Below are 18,255 nucleotides of genomic sequence, written 5' to 3' on the forward strand. Positions count from 1 at the left end.
CATTTTCCTTTTTCTAACCAATAGAGAGAAAGAAGAAATGCCATCAATTGGTCATGCATATTTAAAAGTAACAGCCGCAACTATTGTTTTTTTAACAGACTACTCAAGAATGATTCTAGTATCTTTTTTGTTATACTGAAAATGTAGATGCAATTGAAAATATGGATAAGCTTTTTGTTTAATTGTCAGAAATGTGCAACTTAATGTCTTTCCTTCAGATAGAGAAGGGGAATACCTAAATTCATCACTACTCTCTCTTTCTCTCTCTCTCTCTCATTTTAGAATCTATGAGATTAGTCTAGGATTGAGATACAGTGACACGATTTAGTTGGCAGGGTTGCTTCCTTTCTTAGTGGTACATAAAATAGTAGTACATCTGGCCGATGCTGGAGCATTAGGTTTCCAACATGTTGGTAGATTCCTTTCTAGACTGAGGGAGAGAACTAGTTTTTACCTAACTTCAGAACTTTGCAAGAATGGATGGGACAAATACAGGCCAAGGTAAGTCTGGACCAGATGAGGGTCTAGGACTGGTCTCAAAGTGACCATATCACTTGATATGCCACTTCTGATTTGAGTGGGGGATGAACCATGTCTTAAAGTATTTTTATACACTGGTATAAAAGCTTTTACCTTCACCCTCTCTTTTACTATCAAGGATGTATAGGTGAGTGTGAACATAGTAGAAAAATTAAAATGAGATGAAGAAAAAAATTCCAGGGAATATTTATAATTGATTTCCATTACTGAGACCATCAAAGTATTTAAATTTCTTGCGGCACATTTTTTTAAATGTGAAGATTCATTTCATATTTTCCATGGCGTGGATAACTTTGAAATGTTCCATTACTACTTATTATTATAAAAGGGATATCTATTTTTAACTTAATATTTGCTTAATCTTGGTCTTTAAAGATCATCACTTAATTTGATTTGATTCTCAGTTCATTAATTGAAAGTTATTGGTACTAATACTTATGCAGATTTACAGTTTTCCTAGGTCTTAAAGCAATATGAACTGAATTGGGGCAAAATTCTTCTTTTTTGAGAAGTTTTATATTTATAAATAAATATATATTGGAGAGGCTAGTACAAGTCAGTAATTAAATCTAATACTTTACTTTTTATACTTTTGACTACTTTCTCTGTGGCAGAAATCAGGCTTTTTTTTCTTTACAACAAGCTGCCTTTTGGTGAATGCAATACTGAGTAATGTCTTTGTGGTATTCAAAGGAAGTCACCCATGACACTGTAGATATTGAAAAACAGTTATAAAACTAGCATAGTGTTTACACTGTTGGCTTTCCCCTATTGCTTAGCTTATTTATGTGCTGTTATATAAAATAATACCTTTGTAAATTGCATTGACTCAGGTTTTAGGAAACTCCACGACTGAAGTCTCCCTTAAGGTACTTGAGTTGAATAGCAAATTCAACAAAGATTTTTTGATGATGAACACAATAGCAACAAAATTTGCTTTTTAAAGGAGATAAAAATCAATATTAGTGCAATTCTACAATTTAGATTTGAATTATCCTCTGTAAAACCACTGAATGAAATTTTTACACAAAATGATTTTTGAGAGTTCCAACGGATTATGGTCAGTTTTCTATTGAGAGAGTTAACCTTTATGATATATCCATGTTTTGTGCTAGCTTAGACAGAATTGGCTATGAATATACTTAGGGTAATATGAGAATTGCATTATTTTAACATTTCAAATAGTGCTGTTCCAGGAAAAGAATGTATATACTCTCTCTACAACAAAATTAGAAATAAGGGAAAAATAGTTTCTGCTGGGTATTGAGGGGGTAGGGGGAAGAGGGAGGGGGTGGAGTGGGTGGTAAGGGAAGGAGTGGGGGCAGGGGGGAGAAATGAACCAAGCCTTGTATGCACATATGAATAATAAAAGAAAAAAAAAGAATCAAAGTACAATCCTACACTCTCAAAATATATTGAATTTCTAAAAAAAAAAAAAAACAAAACAAAAAGTTAACCTAGAAGGTAACACCCACGGGAAAAAAAAATGTATATAGAGAGATACTCTGTACAGCACTTAAAATTATTGGGAAATTGGTGAAGACAGCTAAGTTTTGAAACTCACCTGGGTGAAATGTCACATCCTTGTTGCATAAAAGCACCCAGGGAAAACCAGAGGCTGTTAAATATACCAAACTCGTTGGGAGGCTGGTCGCTAGGCCCCTCCTTTCCATCCTCTGGTTCTTCCGTGTGCCACTCATACGGACTAAACCTACTAACTAGGAACAAGACCACACTGACGCCAATGTAGGCAAAGACGATGCACATCCATATCTCATAGGCCAGAGGATCCAAGAAGGAAAACACTCCTGGTTTTGATTTCTGAGGCTTTTTGATCATGATAGATATGCCCAAACTCATGAAGGGCTTAGAGAAGTCAATAACCTCCTCTCTCACTAAGGTGATTGTCAGAGGGGCAATAGCAATCTCTGCTTTCTGGAAGAGAAAAGACACATGGAAACATGCAGGTTAGTGGATTTCATGAAGCAATTGGCATCACAGTGACAAAGTTAACCAGTCATGCATTTTTTTCTAAACTTTTTGGGAGGAGTGTCAACAGTGAACTCCCATGCTGGAGAGCACAAAACATTTTTATTGGTCCTAGTAGTTAGATAAAAGGATGAGAAATACAGAAAGAAGTGGAGAAACAAAATAACTTGAACTCAGATTACTGTGAGTAGTCTTTAAGGGTCTAGGACAGTGCAGAGGACAACTTAACAGTCTTTCCATATGGCTAAAGTTTTGGATTTTTTTGGCCAGGAATGGTGCTAGGCCTCAGCCTTGTCTGTTTCATTTGGAATGTTGCCATGATTCATTATTTGGCCACCCCTTATTACTATGCATTGCAAATTTCAAACAGTCATTTCTTATTTATTCTTTTCCAGCTATGAGAAGCTGATCATAAAGTCTGTGTTTTATGATAAAAGTAAAACCTTTGTTTGACAACATTCTTCAAAGCAGCCCATACACAAAAATCTGAAAATTGGTATACATTTCCTGCTATGCCTGCACTCTGATTTTCTACTTCCAATTTTTGAAAGAAGATTATGTAACACTATAACTCCTAGATATTTAATTCTCAGATATTATGATCATTCAGGGTTCTGTGACTTTATGGAATTGTTCAAGCCTGTTTCTGTATCTGTAAAATGAAGACACTCTCTTGCCTGTTTACCTCCACATGTTAATGTGGCTACCTATTAAAATCATTAATAGGATATTAGTGAACATGTGTTGAGGTATTTCATGTCTGGTGTTGATCAAAATATTTGAAAGGGCTGACTGAATTCTCCTAACAATCTCATGCTTCTCACTGTCTTGTAGATGATGGAAATGAGATCCGGAGTGAGTAGTTTCACACACCATGTGAAGTCTGGGATCTGAGCCTGCTTAATCATGCCAACTGTTAAATCAAATGAAATAAAATGTGGTGTAGAGATGAAACTGTTATATAATCTGCACATTTAAAAGGCATTTTGATTTATTTTAAAATAAAAATATTTGACATCAAAATAGAATCAGAAATCTAACTGAACATATGTGTTCTTACACAGAGGCTGCCACTCTCACATCAGTTCTGTGTGTCTTCAGGCCTCCAGTTTTTTGCCAGGGCCAGTGGAGAAGGAAATAGGGAAGGGACCTTGACATCATGGTCTCCACTGGGAGACTCAGCGTTGGGCTTAGACATGTGCAAGTGGGAATAAATATCACTTTCATCATAAATGCCTACATACGCAAGAGCCAGAAACACTGAGAGAGGATAATTTTCCCATAGTTATCATTATTTGTGTAACTTTCCACATAAAACCAACATTTGAACTAGTTACAGAAAAATTTGTATATAAAAACAGACAGCAAATTGGAAAATGTTTTCTCACTCCTATCACCTACATTTTGTTCTTTTCTCTATGCCCCATTAGATTTTTGCTCTGTAAATACTTTTTCCTTTTTTAAAAATACGTAATACAGAACATTATATTTTATAATTTCTTTTCTCAAAAGAATATGAACACTTTCTCATTTCAATATATAAACTTAAAATAAGTTTCAATTATTGCAAAGATTGTGTCAAATGCAATATATATATAGTTTCCAGTTTTACACAAGTTAAGATAGTGGCTATGAATGTTTTCACAGACAAGTGCCCCCCCATGTGTCTTAATCATCTAATATAAATTTCTAGGTCTGGGGGTGTAGCTTAGTGGTAGAGCATGTGAAGAGTGCTTTGATCCCAAGCACTGAAAAACAAATGAATTTTAGAAACAGAATTACTGGTCTAAATGATAATGACCTTTTTTTGCTGCTCATGATGTATTTTACCCACTTTTCTTCAGAATCACAATGCAAATTTGCAGTGTCCCCAGCACTAACTGCAGGAAAGCAACAACAGCCCCAGGAACCACCTGCTTATCTTCATTCCTGTTTATCTTTGCAAATTTTCTGTGTGGAAAATTATAATTCAGTGTTGTAGTTTTATTGCCACTTCAAACTTGCTACATAGCCCAAGCTAACCTTGAGCTCACAATCTTCCGGCTTCGGTCTCCTGAGTGCTAGAATTATGGGTATGCGCTACCAAGCCTGGCTGCAATGTTATGTTTTAAATTTTGTTGTACCTATGTAAACTTAACTTTTTGTGTTTCCAGAGTTTTGTTTTATGCTTTAGAACAACCATCATATCAATATTACATATCACATTCTAGTATAAAATCAGTGTATATTTTATAATGAATTATTACAAAACCATTAATTTTCCAAGTGATTGTCTTGTTTTTCTAACAGGAATGAATGGATAATGAGACCTTTCACTGATGTGAAATACCACCTTTCACATTCTACATTGTTCTATGTAGGATCTTCTGAAATTTTTCATGTATATAAGTTACCACAAAAGGCAGAAGAAATCATAAAAGAAAAGGCATTTGAGGAGACATGAGGTGCTGTTCAACACAAATAGATGACCAGAATGAAAAGTATCAAATCCTACAAAGTATAAGAGACATGGAAGAAGATTCCTTTTGGCATAAAAGTAGACGATTGAGTGGCAGAGATGGGTCTTTCAGCTTTCCCAGGCTGGCCAAAGAGAGTGTTATGTTACCAATGACTTCTATGCTATCTTCTCTCCCTCTGGCAACTGTATGACTGTGGGACTCTTGTAACTGTGACATGAGTATTAGTGATATAATTTGTTTATTGTTCTACTCTGTCTATATCATTTGTCTTCATTATTTAAATAATTTCCTCAAAATAAAGCTTGGTTAGAACACTTGGAAAGGGGTGAGCCTGGGGTGCCCAGTGGATAGGGATTCTACAGGAAAGATGTGTAATAAATGTCTCAGAAAGTAATTCGGGTCAGTCAGTCCATCCATTACTCATTAGTACACCGAATATAATTTTCTGAGATAAAATACTCAATAGTGTTTTCTGACATAATTGAACTAATGCACAAGTTGAGAATCACTAATGCGAAAATAAGGAATATGAAGTGCCCCCAAATCAGATGTTTTGAGCATCCACATGAAGCCCCAAGTAGAAAATTCCATATGTTGTGGATTGTAATCAAAATGTGATGCAATACACAGAAACTTTGCTGCATGCATAAAGTTATTTAATATATTATATAAAATTGTCTTCATGGTGTGCATGAAACAGAAGTGAATTTTGTGTTAAACTTGGGGTCTTTCTCTATAATATCTTGTTATGTGTATGAAAATATTCACAATTCTGAAAAAAATACACATTCTGAAACCCTTGTGTTCCCAAACATTTTGAACAAGGATATTCAGCCTGTAGTTCTAACACCTTGAATAATATCCACATCTAAATTTGGCCTATTGTATCATAAGTTTAAAATATTAAGCATAAACAAATGTATGAGGAGCTCTTTTGTCTTTGGAACTTAAAACTCAGTATGAAATTGTTGAAGAATTTTGTGTTTAAATATGTTGTGCTTTTTTTAAGTTGCATTTCCCACTCATTCAGAGTCACCTAAGTAGTCAGCAATTCTTCCTCATGATATAAAACTGATTTCTTTTTAATGTCAAACAATTTCCTTTCTGCTGAGGTTTTAGCTACTGTGGTGGACTGTGCAGAAAATGTTCATTGCTTCATGGTCTGAAAAGCAGAGTGCAAAACCATGAAACTATTGAATTGCAGTTTTGTCTGGGAATGTGAGTCCCTCTGTGGACATCAGTTTCATTCTTAAAACTGGCATCTTTACTCTTTTCTAGGAAAGGATGACTCTTCATGTAATTCTTCATGTCAAAGGCATCTTAATCAGAGATAGTATGCTTTGAAAGTGAACTCTGTCAAATATGAATTGGCTTTTAGGAAATTTCAGAATATATTTCAAGTGTATGTCACTTTTATTGGTTACTTGATGAATAGCACTTACAGTGTACTGTAGTTTTGGATTCTGGACCTTTGAAAAATCATAGCATCACTTGCATTTGATAACTGCCAATTTGATTTGACACTGCAGTGGTTGCTGAAGAGAGTGGACTTGATTCATTCAAGCAGGAAAGTCATTGCTGTATTTGCCCTTGGCTATCAGTGTGTACACTCTGTGTCTGGTACACTCAAATGAAGGGCATAGCATGCTTTGTGGGAGGCCTGCTTTGGAAAAAAAATTCTAGCCTCTGTGTTTTTTTCTGCATGCGAGAATGAAAAAATGATGCATCACACAAAATTTAATTTTATGGTGTTCTGCATAATTGTACAAATCTCACATGAATGAATAATAAAGTAGTGTGGTGGTCAGCAGTTACTTAAAAGACATTTATGAGCAATTTTCAACAACAGGGATATAAGTAACTCACTAAAATCATGACCAACTTGAAGGAAATCTGTTCATATAATTATCAAATAGCAGATTACTAGTGGATTTGCTTTATAGTTCTATGGGGTCACAACACCAGGATTAAGGGATGAGGCACCACAGATGCTTAAGTCCATTTTTTAAAAAAAAGTAGGACAGCATATTCTGAGTTTTTTCTCTCTTCTGATCTCTGTGTCAATTTCATTATTTGGGAATTGCATTTTTAGTGGAATAGGGAAACATGTGCTTCCACTTGTCTCTTAGAGCATAGTTTTAAATTTAATAGTAATAAATGTTTAAAAATTGAGGTGTGCCTGAGAGAAAAGAAGTTCCTGGTTTATGTAAGTACATTCTTCAATAAATGGATTTGCTTACCCCGTAAACAAGTTCTCCTACCATGCCATTCCAGATTTTTGTGTCTGCATCCCTTGCTCCATATTTTCCATCAGGAACAATGGCAATTTTATACTTGATACCAATATGTTTTGCAATTTCAGATGCCAGATCTACACAGTAGCCTTCATACTTGTCATTGCCTTCAAACATTTCGTGATTTTTCTTGTACATAACATATGGGGATTCCTATAATGAGAGAAGTAGAACTGTAAAGGAGAAATTATAAAACATTTAAAAACCTTTATGTAACTTTTCAGTTTAAGATTTTGACAAAACTGAGTATATTTAGTATTGGTACACATAAGATTTGGTGTGGCTAGAAATTCATAATAAGATTAATTTGTAAATATGCTTAGATGTATATCAGAATTATAGTAGACACTAAAAGTAAAGTGTTTGAAGTGATTTTTCCCACAGAATGGTTATTACCTACCCAGCACTGTGACTGTAACAGGAAAAATGCCCATTAGTAATTTTCTAGAGAACCCTAAGTTATCTTCTTTGGCAATGAAATTGTTATCCCCACAACACTTCATGAAATTGGTGGTCAGTGTCACGTAGTTGAAAGACTTATTCAAGTTTTCATGCATCCATATTCTGCAGTTTTTTAGCCACATAGAGCTATGAATTGCTTTTTTTTGATCGCTAATGTTTGGCAAGACACTTCTCTCACAGCAAGTACTTGCTGTGCCATTGTTCAGGAAGTAAATCAATAGCCTCAAAATCCTATATAGTCAGTTATTTCCATTACATTTGCTTTTCTATTGTTGTCCAGTATTTTAACTTTATATAAGATTTGCTCTGCATGAGTCGTAAGTCTATTATAAAATGTGTTCCTAATGAAAGCTAATAATTCTCTTCCAGTTGTGATAAGTACAAACCTCAAGTGACAATCCCATTAATTTTTCTAAGGAAGTAAGACAGAAAATAGGAAGAAGCATTATTGTGAATGTCCTTATAAAATGAAAGTTTACTGTGAGCTAATAATTACTGGATAGTTTTCAGTTAACACGCACACACACACACACACACACACACACACACACACAATCCATTTAAAGACTTCAACCAAAGGGACATGATGGCAAAAAAGCATTCGATTTTATAAATGGTTCCTAAAGCCACCAACCAAAAGATAGCCTGGTGAACTTGCAATATGGAGGAAGTCCTGTCAGTGTTCCCAGTCATTTGTGGACAAGGACTATCCCCCTCCAGCCCCAGCATTATTGAAATATTTCATAAAATTGTGCTATAAACTTCACTTAGCAATTGCTCTTGGGACTCCTCTTTTCCCCAACAAATTTGTAATTGGGGAAGCTGAACTTGCTCTTGGAGCTCTGAATTAAAAGGTAACTTACTTTGCACAACACCAATCCTGATTTTGTTTGTAAGTACTTTGTAATGTAGAACCCCATTTCAAAGACAATAAAATATGTAAATGAAACATTGTTTTATTTTCTCACAGAGATGCCTCAAATGATTCTGCAGGGTGAAATTGTCCATGATTGCTCCGTGTACTATTTTCTTAAGTTCTGCCGTTGCTTGCCATGGCCAAGGGACCCAGAAATCTTTCACCTCTTTGCATTTGATAAATATTCTAATAGTGGAACAGGGTAAAGACAATTTATCCACCTATAAAACTAGGGCAACTAGTTTTCCCTTCTTTCATTTGATGAAAGTTATTTATTATCTTGTAGAGAACATTCTGAAAATTTAAAAGGCTTTTCAAATTATGAATGTGATTATGAAGATTAGCAAGTTACTGCAAGGTAGTGAATTTTTATCATATGTTATAAAATATCAGTAATTATTGTGAGCTCATTCTTTCTTTCTATTTTTGCAATAGACCAATTAAAATATGGACGATTATAGAGAAAACAGCAAGAGCTACGTATTTGTAAAATTCTTAACATTCTAATTGAAGTGGTAGTACAGTTAGAGCAAGTATAAGAACCAGAGCACTTATGTATTATGTATAAAGTAATACACATATATATGTATGTATTATATATAACTATATTAACTTGTGTATAGAAGTTTCTGTAGCTAGCATGTAATCTAATTGTTAAATTCTTTCTATATTATACATTTAACAGTTTGCTAAACAAACACTGCATGTTTATTATTTAATTGAACACATTAAATATCTCCTGTGTGCTAGGTAGTTTGCTGGGAGCTAAGGAAATAAAAATAAAAATTGCCCTTGTCCTCTTGGGATGGAAACCACCATAAATTCTTTGTAACAAGGGTAAAAGAGTGTGTGTAGTGGGAAATAGTAAAATTTAGTACTGAAAAATAATAATGCCTCTTACTTATTTAATGCTACTCTTGTCAGATGGAATGGTAAGTTAAGTATGTCCTTCCATTACTTTTCACGCTGACACCTTGAAGTAAGCATTTCTCATTTTACATATGGGAACATTAAGAGTCAGAGAAGTGAAGCAAATTGTTCAATTTCACAGAGCTAACAAGTGACAGAAGTGTGAGTTAGGCTTACATTTTGAAATACCTGGACTTTCTGAAGCTATTTTTGTATGCATCAAGATACATGCAACTAGTTGAGATTTCCTATAATTTATCAAGAGAAGGAACAAGATTAAAAATGAGCTTCAGTGACTTTAGCCAATGACTTCACAAGATGCTTTGAGTAAATAATGGAGATTAAAAACTCTTCAATTTTTTGCATAGTGTCTGGCACATAGATGGAACTCAGTAAGAATAGTACATCAGTTCTCCCTTTTATAGGGATATCACCACAAGGCAATTATATTAGAACTTCTGATTCAAGTCTTCAAAAGGAAAGTCAAGACTGACTTGAAATAAATAGGTCATCCTATCTGAAGCAGGCTTATGTATTTATGAGTAAAGTATTTATTTAGTGCCTTCTTTAAGTTTTTATTTTCAATTTTCCTTTTGGGCTGGGATCCATCGGGCTTCTGTGTTCCTGCTGAGGAACCAACCAAGGCTAGAACAACCTTCAGCTTACTGAAGATGTTGATCATTTAGCTAGACTTTTTGCATGACCAGGGCCATAAACAGTGACCCTGATCCAGGACGAGAGAGGAACACAGCATAAGAGCAACACAGTGATTGTTCTCTAGGAGGTGGGAAGAGCAAAGGAGACAAAGCCAGGACTTTCCTTGCACAAGACTGTCAGAGTTGTTCAGCTCTACCCAAATTCTCTGAGTGTGTCTCATTTTGCTTTTCTTTCATGACAACTCCAAATGACTAGCAAATCTTTAACACTTCTAACCTCATTTGCCCAATCCTAATTTGATATTTATCTGCTTTTAACTCTTTAAACAATGCATATGAGGAGATTTAACATAAAGTTTTAGGGTTACCTGGGTGAACAAAATGTCAAATATCTTCAATGTAATAAAAATAAATTCTAGAAAATCATTAAGGGGAATTTGTGGGGCTTTCCTGCAAAGCAGTCATATGGAATCTCAAGTGTTCAATTGTGAGTAAAAATGGATCAGAGGAGTGAAATACAACCTCTTACTTCTCTTTTATGAGTGTAACCTTCCTTCTTTAATATTAAATACTGTGCTCTGCAGGACAATACTTTCTTAGAAGTTATATTTCATGCATTACTTCTTAGTGATTATGAGTTTATTAAGACAATTTCTATAATGAATGGAATGTTACATCTGCTCTGTGATACCAGGAAAAATATAGCTATTTGTCTAAAGCTGCTACATTAGGACATGCTTATGAAAATGTTTATGTAAATGAAGTAAGGTGGTTTCCTATTTCTAGATATCCCAAATATAGCCACTGCAATTACTACTGAAAAGAGACAAAATAATAACAATCAGTGATATCAACCAATATTTCCTATGTGGATATTTGCTTTTCTTCAAAAAATCTTAATGGGTCATAGATAATTTATCACATGGGTTCATTTCTTAAAAGTAGAAATGAAAATTTTATCACTCAATTTAGAAAAAATGAGTAAATTTAATTGTTATGTAATTTTGAGTTTAGCCAACATAATTTATTTAAAAACCAATTGAGTTATAGGCCCTTTGGCATATGTGGGAAGGGGGAGTTAATATTTTATGCAATGAAGAAGATAAATACATTTTAATTTTTTGACATTTTGAATCAAATCATAATTTGATTTTATGGAAAATGTTTCCAAAGAGTTGTTATGCTCTAAGATGGTAGGAAATATTGCCTTAGCTGAGTAACATGTCATACCTTATCTTCAGCAGAAAAGCTTTGAGGGAAAGGACTTGTCTAAATTATCACTGCAACATCTCTCCTTTTCTAGAGAGTTCAATAGCCACAGGCAGTGGTGAGGTTATAGGAGACATCACCACCCTCTCTTCCCCTAGTGTCTTTTGTAAATTATTGTACTTATCCTGACCCCATGGCTTAGGTTTGACTTAATTTGCCTTAGATTCTTAAAGAATTATTGCTTTGGATACAAAAAAGCAAAATCAATATAGTCTCAGTCTCATGACTATTAGATATTTTATAAAATTTATAGTCAAAGCTTAAAGATAAATTATAGTATTGTCAATTTATTTTCTATTTAGATTTAGCTAAGTTGATTACATTCAGCTGGAATAAATTCGTCACATTATAGATATAAACACTATTGTAAGAAAAAATAAATTTCCACAGTACCAAAAGCTAACACATTTTATTTAAGAATGATAGCTATTATGATCATGAATTATGTTTCTTGTATGCAGCAGTTTTGTCTGTTTTGTTCTCTGACACATTCCAAAGTCTATAACTGTGCCTAGCACACAGCAGACGCTCAATAAATATTTATGAATGAATAACTGAATTTCTCAATCAATTTTATTTAACAATAGCATATATAATTACAGTGTATCAACATATAAATAATAGCATACACAAAGGAAAGACAAGCAACAACATATCAATTTTGATCAAAACTAATGATTTCCAGTGTTCATTCTCAGCCTTATTCTCTTATTCTGTATCTAGATTTCTATATTGCACATATTCCAACCTCTAGCCAATTCCATTTGTGTTGGGTGTTTTAAAATGAATTTTGGGGATTGTTACATGCAGGTGTCAATATCTCACTCCTCTACAAGGAATCATATTTCTTTCAAAAACAAATGGATGGTAAGGTTGTCATAGGTCCTGGGCTTCATTTTCAGCAAAAGTAAATAGAAAGAACATTTCCAGGGAAAGGATTCTAGCATGATTTTTTGAATTACTGAATGGTTATGCAGCTGCAAATACCAGGTATTATGTAAGTGAAGATTACATTTTTATACAAAAAGACAGACACTAGCATTATACTATTTCAGTAACAAAAATATTGATGGTATTACTGTCAAACATAATTTTTACAGAATAGTCTTCATATGTATAGGAAACAGCTGAATTTTTTCAATCAGTCATTTTTTGGATAGCATGCTTCCTGACAACTAGCCATGCTTGGGAAATTAATTCAGAATTTTATCTTTAAGAATTTACAGCCAACCCTTTCAATAACAAGGAGGGAAAGGAGAGGCTCTAGATTATACCTACAATGAACACTGATACAGTTATTTCATAAAACAGGCAAAATTTCAAAAAATTCCTAAAGAAAACATTTCCATATATTCAGAAAACAAGCACAGAAACTCAGAGATTTTGACTTTTAGAAAATCTACCCTTGGAAATAGGAGTAATGTACTTCCATCATTTCTGTACAATGACCTCATTTTACAACATGGGAACTGGTATGTCAGAATTGCTAAGTGTTTCTTTTTTCAACATCTATTTTCTTGAGAAAGATGAAATTAATTTTTCTTCTATTTTAATATCTCAGACAAATCGCATTTCTTTTTAAAAAATTGCTTTCTGGTAGTCCATAGTTGGTCATCCAAGAAGAATCCCACATGAAAAATAAGCTTAAATTTATTACACAGGAGAACAAGACTTGAGCCTTAGTTAGGAATGGTCGAACCACGTGGAACTCTTCCTTTCTTGATCAATTTCTTAAAATTGGATTCTTCATCAGAGGCTGAAAAGAGGAGGACTGTACTGAAGCATAACTTTCCATTACTGTGTCTTTTTTTTTAGGAAAAGAAATATATATCTATATATCTATTGCTTTTCAAGTCCCATGCAAATATTACACAATTAATTTAGAAGGTTTATACAAACACTGATGTTGGTTAGTTTGTATTCTAAAATAAACTTCCAGTCAAGGCTTGTCAGATTACAATAAATTGCTAACTAGTGATTCAACACAGGTGTAACTAATTGCAACACATGAAAGCTTCTCTTTGATAACTCATGCTTTGACTTCAATGTCAGCTTTAGAAAAAACTTGAATAAAAGCCTAAAGCTAAAAATTAAAATAATGTAAACTAAAAACCAAATTACATAAAATACTTCCATTTCATTTCAAGTAAGTACTTTAAAAAATAATCAATAATATATTTTGCCTATAGAGATAGTGAGCTGAGGATGCATAACTTTAAATTAGATAGAACAGGTCACCAACTATTGATCTCCTTTGACTACCATTGACTCTAAAAGGCATGTTTGACTTTAGAAGAGAAAAATACAGAAGGTATTCTATTATTTAAAAGGCAATTTTATGATAACCTCCTTGAGAAAGTCTTAAAATTTTGAGTATTTTTCATTTTATGATATGATAAGATGAAGTAATCATATTTTTCTTTATCCCTAGAGGTCCAATAACTTAGATGTTTATTTCTCACTTGTCAATGAGAAAAATAATCAGTGTAAAAACTCTTCATATTAAAAATAAATACAAAATGAAATTGATTTCTAAAGCATTCAGTTATATAAAACATGCCCATTAAAATCTTCACATGAACATCTCCACTATCATAAACAGATAAGACAAACATTCTCAGATGATTAAACTATCTGAAGATCATCACCTCAAACACTATTATTTATTATTACATAGATGTTTTTAAAAACATAATAACAATAATAAGTTGTTTTCTACTGAATTTTTTCATGATGGGATGTTGATTTTTTCATGTTCACTATTCTGTATTGTGTCTCAGTATTTCATACATTTCCAGTAGAGCTTGACAGTCTCAATTTTTAACATCTGACCATTTCCCCAAGAACAACGGTGCAACACAAGGTAATACAGATAAGAGAACTGAATGGACTCAAGGCTTAGGACAAACCTACTCAAAGCCTCAATAGACTTTGGTGAATCAGAACACTCATGTCACCACTGCTAAAATTCAGCTTTTGCCCTCCCTGCTCGCCATGGCTGGGGAGTTAAAATAGCCTGTGAACAAAACGGAACACCATAAAGCACACACCAAAACTTACCATAATTGTGGTTACAACTACTGTTCTGTTCTCAATAGCTGCTGTGTCATTGCCAAGAGTGGGTACATCTTGAATCAAGACTAATTTATCCATGTCATTCCAGTAACCAACCTGCCAAACAAAGAAAATACTTGAAAACATATTTTGTAAGAGTTGACTCTACCTCTCCTTGGAACAATGAGTGATGTAAATAAGTAAGCAATAAAACCAAATTTCAAATACAAAAAAAAAGATATTTGGAAGTTTTAAAAGTTGATGATGCACCAGTTTTCTTGGTGTTAAACATACTGCCTTATTAAGTAGTTAGCAGATTCCAATGTGTAATCATAGGGTACACTGGGAAAGAGTAATTCCCAGAGGAACAGACACAGATGGAACTCTGTGAATGTTGAGATTCTCTTCCAGTGAGATGAATTGGTGCTGCCTAAAATTAATTTATATGATTTTATCACAAAAGCTACAGATTGTATGGCAAAGGGAATAGCCTGATTTATAAAGAATACTTTCAAGAAAAAAAATTTATATATCTAAAAAGCAATATAGAAATGGTTTTTGTTTTGATACAACCCAACCACTAGAGAACAGTACCTTTACTGAAATGCTAAGAACATCACAGATGAATATTAATATATTCATTTTCAAAGTTTACATTTAAATTTATATTTTTAATTTAAAATCATTTATTTTGTTGTTAAGAAGTAAAAAAGGATGGAACTGGAGATCAGCATACGGAGTGAAATAAGCCAAGCTCAAAAAGTCAAATATCATGTGTGTTCAGTTATATGCGGAATTTTGGTTTAATGTAATAAAAGTAACAACAGAAATGGGATTTTAGTGCCAAAGGGACACTGTTGTGTGTGTGGGTGTTAATAGGAGAGAGTCAACATGGAAAGGGCACCAGGGGTTGTTAACCATATATGTATGGATATAGCATAAAGAAACACACCAAAGAGAATGATAGTCAACAATATCAAAATACATCGCATCTGTGCAGGTAGATGACATAATGAAACATTGTGAAAGTTGTTGACTAATAGGAGGTAGGACGGAAAGGGTAAGCAAGAGTGATAAAAGGGTTAATTTAACAAAGCACCATACATTCGCAGCTGAGATAACAGTGAGAAACCCCTTTGAACAATGAATATGCAATTAAAAATGAAGGACTGTAAAATAGGTCCTGGAAAAGAGGGGGAGAGGGAAGGTGAATGGAGGGAACAAAGGAGGGTGAATACAGTTTATTTATTTTATATACTTATATGAAATAGAAAAATGAAACCTTTTGTGATTGTTTTAAGCAGTGGGGAGGAGGGCGAGGGAGAGTGATGGTGGGAGAAAACCTAACCAAGGAACAATGTAAGCAGATGTAGAAATGTTCCCTGCAGAACTAATAAATAATAATATTAATAATAAAATAAAGGGGAGTGAGGAGAGGGAGTTAAGGGAATATAAGATACACTATATGCTTATATGGAATTTTACATGAACTTTCTTGTATTATCAATGAATCATAAATAAAAAATGAAGTGAAAGCCTTTTAGTTAAGTACCTTAAAAGTAACTGTTACAATGGGATGTTACTGAAAATGGAAGATTCTTTAATTTATTTAAGGGACGGCAATAACATACTGAGTGCTTGTTCTGAGGCAGACATTGTACACAATGCTTGTTATTTTACGCATTGTAAAGTTAATACACAGCAAATGTACAGGCTGGTGCTCTTATCCATATTTGAACTATGAAGATCTATTTTAGAATTTTAAAGAAATTATACATTACACTCTAGTGGGGCCAGAATTCAAAACTCAGGTCTGTATGACACCAACTCCATACCCTTTGCTCTTATGTTACATAGCCTCCCAACATGAGGGTTCATTTAATCCCTGCCAAATTTCTGTTTTTTAATCTCTTGATGCAATTCATAAAACTCATTTCTTCAATAAAATATATATATTTGCTTGCTGGCCTGCATTCACTATTTGTTGTACTGTGTTTTGAAAGGCTCTGTTGCCTTCCTCAAAGAGTCTTAATTGCCCATGTTAGTATTTATGAACACATTAAAATAAAGTAAGCACTAGCATGCCAGAAAGAGGGACTAGAATGATGGAGGGGGTGAATTTAACTAAGAAATATAGTAAGCACTTTCAGAAATGTCACAATGTATCCCCTGTACAACAATAACATGATAAAAAATAATTAAAAAAAAGAAAGAGGGAGTATATTTTTTGCAAGTGTTGCATATATAAATCAATAACCGAATAGATAAGGGGCAGGAATTTTCATTTATATGACTTGCTAACTTTTTGATTTGATCTTAAATTATGGAATATATAAATTCAGCAATTATTTTCAATTATCCATGCAAATCCACTTCTAGCTGGCACTTATTTAGTAATTCTGTGAAAAATTTAACTTGAAAACAAGTATACCTTTGAGATGCTACCTTTTCCTCAATTTTTATGTGTACTTAAAAAATACCAGTGACTTCTTTTTAATCCCACATGACAATTATGTCAGATGACTATGGGTTTTACAGTTTAGCAGTCCATTAGTGTATAGCCACCCGGCAGATCACAGCAGCCCACTTTCAGACAAGAAATTGTTTTCTTTATTAACAATCTCGTGAAAAAAAATCACAGCTCTGGGACACATTTTGGAGAATCCTCAATTATGGGCAAGATTTTCACATCTTGCATTTAACCTGTGGGCTCACAATGATGTCTCAAAATGATAAATGATTCAGAAGTGCTGGTGAATTAAAATAATAAGCAGAACTGTATCTTCTTACTTTATATCTACATGAAATTCTGTGAAAAATTAAAGCCTCACATTATGATATGGGTCCAATCAATGGTAGATTTCATGGTGGCCACGGATTTTTGGGAAAGTCAGACCTTCTCTCAATAAATGAAATGTTTACCAGTAAGAATTCCTGAAATCATGCAAGGCTGGTTCTGGAACATTCCCTTGGTAGTCCTGGGGATAATGGTGATGATAAGAATATTTCTCCATTCTTAGGGGCCTGGACTTCAGGAAGTTTTGTGCCTCTGCTTAATGAGACTCTCCATCAGTTTTTTGGTTACAGAAATCAGACAAACTGATGCTCTGACTCTGATCTATTTTCAAAGACAGATCCATGGCTGGCAAGTGTTCAAGGTACAAGAATGATTGCTCACTTTTCAGACGTATTGCCTAGTCTCATCAACATAGAGCCTCTCACAGAAGCCCATTTTAAAGTTTAATATTCTTGAAAGAATACTCAAATTTATCATTGCCATGGGAAAACAAAGACGGATGAGTCTATACCGTTCTACACTTCATATTTCTTTAGAGTCTTAGATGAATGTCAGCTGGGCATGAAGACACACTGGTCCTCAGCCTTCCAACTGACTCTTTAGCTTTCTCCTCAAAAACCTTAATTTTGATTACTATGATGTTTCAATAAGTTATGAAAAGATTCAGTACTATAAATAGCCCACTTGATATTACCTCTAGTTAGCACCTGCTTTCTTTTTCCATTATTGCTGTACTTAGTTTTGTAGAATATGAAGTTGTCTTTTGCATTTTGAAAAGCTACTTGGGGTGTTGGAGTAGTTCAAGTGGTAGAGCACCTGCCTAGTAAATGTGAGCCCTGAGTTTAAACCCCAGTACCACAATGAATAAATAAACACATACACAGATTAAAAGCTTCTGCTTAATTGGCTA

At 33.8% G+C, this 18,255-nt stretch overlaps 1 protein-coding gene across 7 annotated transcripts in view; it reads right to left on the reverse strand.

Annotated features, from left to right (window-relative positions):
• The window catches only part of Gria4 (glutamate ionotropic receptor AMPA type subunit 4), a 335,307-nt gene that overhangs the window by 47,745 nt on the left and 269,307 nt on the right, over positions 1 to 18,255 (reverse strand). For 6 of the 7 annotated variants that reach the window (XM_074066811.1, XM_074066812.1, XM_074066810.1 and 3 more), the window contains 3 exons: positions 14,555 to 14,665; positions 7,229 to 7,435; positions 2,105 to 2,475 (listed from right to left, as the gene is read on the reverse strand). In XM_074066811.1, coding sequence (XP_073922912.1) covers positions 2,105 to 2,475; positions 7,229 to 7,435; positions 14,555 to 14,665 — 689 coding nt within the window. Of the gene's footprint in view, positions 1 to 2,104; positions 2,476 to 7,228; positions 7,436 to 12,049; positions 13,251 to 14,554; positions 14,666 to 18,255 lie in introns of those variants that run through there. The other variant, XM_074066816.1, reaches the window with a different exon arrangement.

This window comes from Castor canadensis, chromosome 2 (genome assembly GCF_047511655.1).
Source record: "Castor canadensis chromosome 2, mCasCan1.hap1v2, whole genome shotgun sequence".
NCBI classification, from domain to species: domain Eukaryota; kingdom Metazoa; phylum Chordata; class Mammalia; order Rodentia; family Castoridae; genus Castor; species Castor canadensis.